This window comes from Nannospalax galili, unplaced genomic scaffold, assembly GCF_000622305.1.
Source record: "Nannospalax galili isolate Female #2095 unplaced genomic scaffold, S.galili_v1.0 scaffold335, whole genome shotgun sequence".
In the NCBI taxonomy this organism is placed as follows: Eukaryota; Metazoa; Chordata; class Mammalia; order Rodentia; family Spalacidae; genus Nannospalax; species Nannospalax galili.
Genome location: NW_008337842.1, coordinates 2317530 through 2326267, shown reverse-complemented (window position 1 = coordinate 2326267; position 8738 = coordinate 2317530). Strand labels below are relative to the sequence as shown.

The window sequence follows — 8738 nt, the reverse complement described above, 5'->3', positions numbered from 1 at the left end:
GCCCGCCCTGCGCAGCCGCAGGAGGGCAACAGAACTGGCCTTGGCCTGGCGGAAGCAGGAGATGCGGGGCGCGGCGGGAAGATCATGAGCACGACGGGAGTCCCTGGTCGCCGGGCGCGATTGTCGCGCCTCGTGTGCTTCAGTGCGAGCCACCGGCTGCACAGGTGAGTGTGCCCACGGGTGTCCGAGCAGGGCGGGAGGGTGAGCCACCGGGGGCGGGGCTGAGGGTGGCTACACGTGTGGGTTCAGACCGAGTTGGGCGTGGCGGGAGGGTGACGTCAGCGAGGGGCCCGTGCACAGCGGCGCTGAAGCCCCGCCCGGGAGAGGGCGGAAATGCTGCTGCTGGGGAGGTCCTGGAGACGTGTCACACGGTACCCGGTGTAGGCTCAGAGAAACTAGCTAGAGTCATGTGACAGGTGCCTGAGCTAACGTGTGTAGTACAGTATGACAGGTGCCTGAGCTACCGCGTGTAGTACAAGGGAAGTCTGATCCCTAGTTTACCAAAGATAAAAAAGAACCCCGTTTTCCTGAGCAATCAGTACAGTGAGAACTGAATCCCCTGTACCTAGACCATACTGTCAAGTGATTATGGAGATTTCCAGTACTCACTTAGAAGGTCACTCTGTACCTCCATTTCCTGGTCTGTAAAATGAGGATAATTATTTCTAACAGGCTTCATCCATTCATTATTGGACAAGGGTTTCTTCTGTGCTTATAAGGCTTGTGCTGGATGCAAAGGATGCTATAGGGGAAAAGACATTTGTCCCTTCACCCCGTAGGGAGTTTAAAATGTGGCCAAGCCTTATAGGGAGTACAGTGAGAGAATTTTCTGTATAAGCTTTGTGAGCTGTCATGTTAGCTTATATGTGAGAAGTTGGAGAAAGTTGGGAGGAAGATCTCAAAAGGGTTAAAAACCTAAAACAACGTTGTGCCCCATACTTGGTACTCAGTGTTTGTTGAATTGAAAAATGGAGGTGGGCTGTAGCTCAGTTGGTAGCATGCTTGCCTAGTATGCAGGGAGCCCTGGATTTAAACCCCAACCCCACATAAATTATGTGGTGGTACATGTCTATAATCCCAACACTTGTGAGGTGGAGCAGGGGGATCAGAAGTTCAAGGTTGTGCTAATCTGCATAGCAACTGTCAGGCCAGTCTGGGATTCAGGATACCTTGCCTTAAAAAAAAAAAAAAAAAAAAAAAAGGTTAGATCTGAGTGCAGCTTTTGGAATCTTGCTGTAGAACAAGCAGGTTGAATAAGGTTTGCTTGAGATAATTTATCTGACACAATAGTGTAATTAGGAAGTGTGCATTGTTCTTGAAGTGTGAATAATGAAATCAAAGTGATTTTTCCAGTAAAAATAAATTGTGGAACTTTTCAAAAACCAGAGTAAAGTGAACAAATGTGGGACCAGACGAACCTGGATATGAGTCATCCTGTGTTATCCTGACTTTTTTTTTTCTCTTTGTCAGCCCATCTCTGAGCGATGAAGAGAACTTGAAAGTGTTTGGGAAATGCAACAATCCAAATGGCCACGGACACAATTATAAAGGTGAGAGGAAAACATGTTAAATTTTAACCTTGCAGTAAGGAGGAAAGAGTGTTCAGTAAGTTTGGTGTAACGAGTAAGGAGCCTTGTGGGTGGTGTAACTACTTTGAGCCCTTCAGTGAGGAGTTCAGTGGGAGTTCAAGATAGAAAGCTCTGTTGTCATGTTTGGATAAGCTTTACTCCGAAAAAAAAAAAAAAAAAAAAAAAAAAAAAAAAAGGGATTTAAAGAATTTTTCTGTAGCATTAGAATGCCTAATTAAAAAAAATAAAAAACAAAAACCTAGCTTTATATTTCCTTTCAGTTAGGGGTGGCTAAAGCCAATGTTAAAATTACATTATAATCAATATATGTTTAACCCAATTACACTATTTATAAATGGGTCAAAACTTCAACTAGTTCCCCATTTATATGGGCACTTTTTATATTTTTATGTATAAGTTAAAATTAATTTAAAATTTTAAACCATCATCACAAAATAAAAATAAATTACTATATTCTTTGAGTAAATAATGGCCGATGAAAGGGGACTATTGTTTAGAAATGTATTGAAGGCAGGAAAATGGTTTGGATATAAAATTTTGCCAGGAGTGTTTTAAGGAAGTAATTTGATGATAAAGGCCTTTTTTTTTTTTTTTTTTTTTTAAAAGATGTACCTGATGCCTCAGAAAGCAACTATATAAGCCATAGAGTACAATATCATATGGTGTGGTAGGGTAACAAAAGGTGTCCAAAGATCAGATTTCTAATTTAGTCACTGCTCGTATTTTCTCTATGATAAACTCCCAATCTCAGTGCACTTGTCATGTAATACCTAGTGGTGCTTATGTAGAGCTAAAAAACTACAAATTTGTAAAAGTCATTCATTTATAAAAGGACTGACCAAGTTTTTAAATGCTTCATGCAAACACCTGACATTCGTTTTACAAAGTATTGTTATAAACTGAGTATATAGTCTTGTAAGTAATGTGGTTTTGCTTGCTCAGGAAGGTATGTCTAGAATTGGGCCAGTTTGGCATAGAGCTGGACACCTGCAGGTATGTGTTCTGCTTTTACGGAGACTGAGCTGTATCTCCATCCCTCCTAGTGCATCAACATAGCAAAATTTACACCCCTTTTGGATTTGGCTAATTTGCTCTGCTTAGCCACAGCCCCTGCTAAGTGCCTCTGTTTTGTCTCAGTCTTGCTTTGGTTGATAAAAAGATGTTAACTGAAAGAATAAATATTTGGAGAAAAGTATAAGTATAACCTTGGGGACCAGAGATCTAATATGTTGCTAACTTGTGCTTATATGTTTAATTTGTTGAAAGTCATGCTTTTTTTTTGGTGTTTTTGTTTCCTTTCCGATAGTTGTGGTGACAGTACATGGAGAGGTATGTGCTCAAAATACTTGTGTGATTTGTCCAGATTGTTGGGCCACCTTTCAGCCAATGTGGTGGAATCTGTATTGGAAACTTGTGTTTCAGTTGTATCATTGTTGGCCCTTCTGTGTGGTGAGCTGTTGCCATGCCAGGCCATGCTGGGCCCCTCCCCTGTTACGTATGGACATGGGAAGAGCCACACAACAGAAAGGGGGCCAGAAGTACATGGTGCTTCTTTACTAAGAACAATGAGTGTCTCTGGGATGAAGGCAAACATGGGTACAATCTTTACAGTATACAGCCTTTAATAACTTGCCAAAAGTTTATTTTATTTTTGAGACAGGGCTTCATGTAGCCCAAGCTGGATCCGAACTTGTCTGTAGCCAAGAATGGCCTTTAACTCCAGGTTTTCCTGCCTCTGCTTCACAAATGCTGGGATCACAGGCATGAGCCACCAGCCCAGCTTTGCCAGAGTTTAAATATGAAGAGCCAAGTACAATACCATTCACCCTTGTTTCTTTCTTAGATCAATCCTGTTACGGGAATGGTTATGAATTTGACTGATCTCAAAGAATACATGGAGGTAATGCCATATTAGGTGCTCATTATGTGATACTGCTCAGTATCATTTTTAGTGTCCCCCTGTCCACTTTATCTCTTGAGGTGCCATGGTGTTATAAGTGAGGTGCGGGAATGGGGGAATAGTTGGAGTAACTGCTCTCACGGTTTTTACTGGAAAATAGTTATGGTTGTGCTATATGGAAGGGGAGAAATGTTACACACTCATCTGCTTTTCTTTGGAGTAACCTCATTTTCTCCATTTATCAAATTCTTCCACACACCTTTCTCTTTTGATGTTTTTTGTTCCTTCTCTGAATATTGTACCTTTAATCATAGATTGTCTTGAGGGGTTATTTTTAAAAAAAATTTATGTGTGTAAGTGTTTGCCTGCATGTATATAAGTGTACCTGTGTGTGCAATGCCTGTGGAGGTCAGAAGAGGGCATCATCTCTCCTGGATGCAGAGTTAGGTAGAGTTGTTAGCTGCCATGTGGGTGCTGGGAACTGAATCTCCGTCTTCTATAAGAGTAGCCATTGCTCTTAGGCACCAAGCCATCTCTACATTTTTTTTTAAACAACATTTTTTCTTTTTCTTTAGATTTATTTTATTTTGAATTGTGTGTGTGTGTGTGGGGATATGTGCTTCGTTTTTCTTTTCTTTTTTTTAAACTAAGTATTGAAAATACAAAGATGAATGAATGAGACCTAGGCCACAGAGTATGAAAGTGCAGGTACCCGTGGAGGCCAGAAGCATTGGATCCCTTGGAGCTGGAGTTACTGGCAGTTGTGAGCTATCTGATGTGGGTACTGGGAACTGACGGGTTCTCTGAAAGAGCAGTAGGTACTTAATCACTGAGGGCTCAATCGCTGAGCCATCTCTCTAGCCCCAAGATCACACTTTGTTTTATGATAAAGTTTATTGGGGCAATTCATGATAGAGATAACACATAAGATAATCAATAAAGAACTTCCTGATGGTATCATCATAAGTTCTTGCATTGTAAGAGATCTTATAGCCTGTCCATCCCAGTTTCTTCATTCTATACACTAAAATTGAGATATATTGAACAGTTACCTTCACTGCCCATATTATGTGGTTATTATTGGTCTCAAAGTTGGGAGATTTTTTTTTTTCCATCTAGTTGTTTCTGTTACACCACCATTTTAACCTGCTTGCTTAGTCTACGTGCTTACTTCTTCACTTCAACTCTTCAACTTAACTCTTATTCTAAAATTTGTCATGTATTTTATAAAAATATTGGTAGTCATTACTTTTTCACATTATTTATTCATATATTCAACATATTTGTTCCTTTTAAAATCTGAGTATTTTGAAAAATAAAGATGAATGAATGCGATGTAGTCCACAGAATATATACATTACTTCTTCTAGGAGGTAAAGAATAGTAAGTACTCAAAAGTTATTAAGTAAATGAGTAAGATGAATGAACAAACAGACGACTCTGTGCCATTTAGGAAAGTCGTAAAGGTGGAGGTCTTGCTTTTACTGGGCACAGAGAACATGTATACACAAGGTACTGTGCTAAATAAGACAGTGGTATGGATCGTCTCCAGCAACTGTGACTGAATACTTGAGGAGCAGCTCGTAGGATTTTCTTCCTCTTTTGTCACATAAAGTTTTCCATGCTCCCACCAGTAAAAGTGACCTATCGTGGCCGGTCAAGTGAAGTACAGAGAGTCCTGTACAAACTTTGATGGGGAAGTTGTGATCAGAACTGGAATTGAAGATCTTCATTTGATCTTGTTTTTTAAAAACGAGTTGATCTAAGACTTACTGTTTTTGTGTGATTCTTTTTTCCTGAAGAAAAGAACAATTATTATTAATGTACTCTTCTCGAAATCAGACCATATGGAAAATTAGGTTGTTTTACAAATGCTTAGATTTTTTTTGTACAAGAACTAACAGTAAAAACTTAGAATAAAGCGATTACAATTCTTGCTAATGACAAGAAAAAACATTATGTTAATATATGTAAACATTAGGAAGTAGTATTCTGCACATGTTTATGCGAAGATTATTGTTAAATTATTCTTTGCAACAGAAATTTAGAACTTCGTAATTTCAGACTTGGTTTTAACGACACAGTGATACTTTTCCACAGGTGACACTGTGTTGTGGGATAGTATTTCTGGTAACTTTTAAAGACAGAATCCAGGAAGCATTAAAGTGAATTGTGAGCCATGATGGCCTGTGTGTGCAGAAAGCACCAGGAGATCTCTATTTTTTGATTTCTCACCTCTTTTGCATTCAGTAACAAAGATAAGTAATTATCAAAGGGAGCTAGGTCTGCCTTTGTCCTGCAGCTTTAAATCACACAAGACTGCTTTGTAGGACCCAGATAAAATACTTTTGCCAAATTGAGTTTTGGCTAAATGAGAGGGTAAGGCTTTAAGGCTCAGGTAGAACCCTTTGGAATTGGAGTCATAAACGGAATCAGTAGTTTTTCCTTTTTCTGTCTACAGGAGGCCATCATGAAGCCCCTTGATCACAAGAATTTGGATCTGGATGTGCCATACTTTGCTAGTGTTGTAAGGTGGGGGTTACTGTCTTGCCCTGACTAATAGAAATAAAAAAATTAGCGTTTTATATGATTTTGCTCTGTGGTTTCTGAAATACTAGTTTAATGATATCTTTCATTACTGGAATGTCTGTGTTCTCTATGTTAAACACGAAGTTTTGTTCATTACTTGTATTCTGAACCTCTTTCCTTTTTCCCCTACAGCACGACAGAAAATGTAGCTGTATATATCTGGGCGAACCTCCAGAAATTCCTTCCGAGGGGAGTTCTCTATAAAGTAAAAGTGTATGAAACTGATAATAATATTGTGGTCTATAAAGGAGAATAGTTCTTAATGACTAATGTTGTAGAAAGACCAATTTTGTATTTGAAAAGGCTCTTTATCCTTTTAGAACATTAAGCGTTCACCATGTAATTGTATCTCTATGCTGTGTTCTGGAGTGCCTGATCTGTTTTGTTGTATATTTAAATATGCTTAAAAATCAAACTTGCAGTGTATCTTGAATATCTTTTTTAGTGAGAAAGCAAGTAGCCCCCCAGAATGTTGGATTGGCAGTTGGTTGAATCCATGGCTGTGGAACCCACACAGGTCACCGACTGCAGTTATTTACCGAATTCTTCCCTGTTCTCTTTTCATTATGAGTGGCTCCTCAAGAGTGCATTTTCTTGCTTTGCACAAACAACTGCTATCTGGTGTTCCTGTTGGTATGCTAAACTTTTTAAATGCAGGGTTTTACATTTCTCTCCATGTTGCAGTCAGTACACAGTGGAGTCTCAGAATGTTGCTACCTAATACATTCTAAAAGAACTTGGACACCGACTATGATTCTAGAAAAATTTGTAAAATAGGCTATTGGAGAGCACCTAAAGGACTTTCATTACAAATTTTGACAGTGCAATGCCCATTTGGTTAAATTTTAATATGTTTTAGTTGGCAAACTATTTTATTCATGTAGAATATTTTGTATTGGTTACCTGAATGGCAAGATTGCTGTTGTTTTTAAAGGTACTTTCTGTTTGAATTTTTACAGATACCATGCAAGGTGGGCATTGTTTCCATTTTCCCATTAAAAAAATTAAATTTGAAAAAATTTAAGTTTTTGCTTAATATCACTCAGCAAATAAATTGAAAAGTGGGCATGCCACATCAAAACACACACTGAAAAAAAGATTACATATATTTCCAGATTTAAAAAAAATAATCCAAATTTTACAGATCTGATCTATCACAAAAACATTACTTTTCATGATAACATTGGCATTTCTGATGTTTGTTGCTTATGAGTTACTTGAAGATAATATTTGAAAGATTTTTTCTGTGTGTGTGTGTGTATGTGTGTGTGTGTACATGGCAAATGTTTGGTGCACACTTGTCATGTTGAGTGTGCAGAGGTCAGACGACAACTTTTCTAGTTGGCTTTTTCCTGTCTTTTACATGGGTTCTGGGGATCAAACTCAGGTGGTCAGACTTGGCAGCAAGTGCTTTTACATTCTGAAAGCACTTCTGAACAATCTTGCCTCTTGCCCGCTCCAAAGATAACATTTTTTTTTCTACTTGCTCTCCCACTGAGTCAATCAATCAGTCGATCAATCAATCAGTCTCCCCCCAACTCTCCCTATGTATCATCTCTCTGTGAAGCACATGAGTGAGCGAGTGAGTGAACGGTTGGAAGGACCAGAGTCTACAGGTGGCTTTCTTTTCTTTCAGAGACAGTATTAAATTCTGCTGTAATTGTTGCTTTCCGTATTTCTTGTTTTTCTTTTGCCATTGTGAATTTCTTGTGGGTAAAGTCCTTCTTCTCAGTATCATATCTGCTAAATAGTACACAGCAGTTTTTTGTTAATTAGATAAGTCAAGGGCACATTGTTAAAAACTTGAAATTTTTTTTAGCACTGAGCAAGTACTTTTAGATTTGATTCACTAGAGTATTTTGGGGCTGCTGCTGTCTAGTCAGTCTCATCTCTGGGCTTCAGTTCCCTTACCTGTGAAGTATGTCTGTAGACTTGATGCGTTCTGGATTTACTTCTGCTGCTTTTATGCCAGACGATTAAATAAGCTTTTAAACATAGCTCACTTATTTGACATTTGTTTATTTGGTTGGGGGAAGGCAAACATGAATGCCACAGCAGGTGTGCAAAAGTCAGAGGACAACCTTTAGAGTCAGCTCTCTGTCATGTGGATTCCAGGGATAGCTCAGGTCATCATGCTCGGCAGCAAGTGCCTTTACCCACTGACCATCTTGCTGGCCCCTGTGTCCAATGATTTTAAATGCCAAGGGAATAAATGTTATAATTTTGAGAAGAAAAACTATCACTGTAGGGTGGTGAGGGTTAGGAGAGCTAGTTGAAAAAGTAAGTCCTAAATGGCACAGGAGGTGTGGTGAGGAAACTTGTAGTGTAGAATTCAGGAGAAAAGAGGAAATGAACGCCCAAAGGGTCAGAGTTGACTAGCAAGGTTACTAGGATGAGAAAATGCAAAGTGTGTTGGAGATGTGTGGTAGAGGAACAGTGCTGTGCAAAAGCATCCTGGGAAGTGAGCTTGGAAGTACAGGAGGAATGGGGGCAGCCTACAGGGCTTTGGATGAGAAGTTGGTCTTTTTTTTAATAATTAAAACAATTTTTTCTGATAACTTCATGTACTCTTTCTTCTTCTTTGATTATTTTTATGGGGCTTTTGGCTACTCTAACATTCCCCCCTCTGAAGAGGTAACCCTAAAATCTTTTAAGGATTA

The 8738-nt window shown here is 39.0% G+C and overlaps 1 protein-coding gene across 2 annotated transcripts; it reads left to right on the top strand.

Moving 5' to 3' along the window:
• On the top strand, positions 1-8075 carry Pts (6-pyruvoyltetrahydropterin synthase). 2 transcript variants are annotated; one of them, XM_008832779.2, is made up of 6 exons: positions 1-164; positions 1471-1550; positions 2896-2918; positions 3433-3489; positions 5951-6021; positions 6211-8075. In XM_008832779.2, the coding sequence occupies exons 1-6, from the start codon at positions 85-87 to the stop codon at positions 6332-6334; spliced, it is 435 nt and encodes a 144-aa protein (XP_008831001.1). In that variant the 5' UTR covers positions 1-84; the 3' UTR covers positions 6335-8075. The 2 variants fall into 2 exon arrangements, with proteins under 2 accessions (XP_008831001.1, XP_029419253.1); XM_029563393.1 differs by lacking the exon at positions 2896-2918 and having other exon boundaries at positions 8-164.
• Positions 8076-8738: the final 663 nt, after the last annotated feature.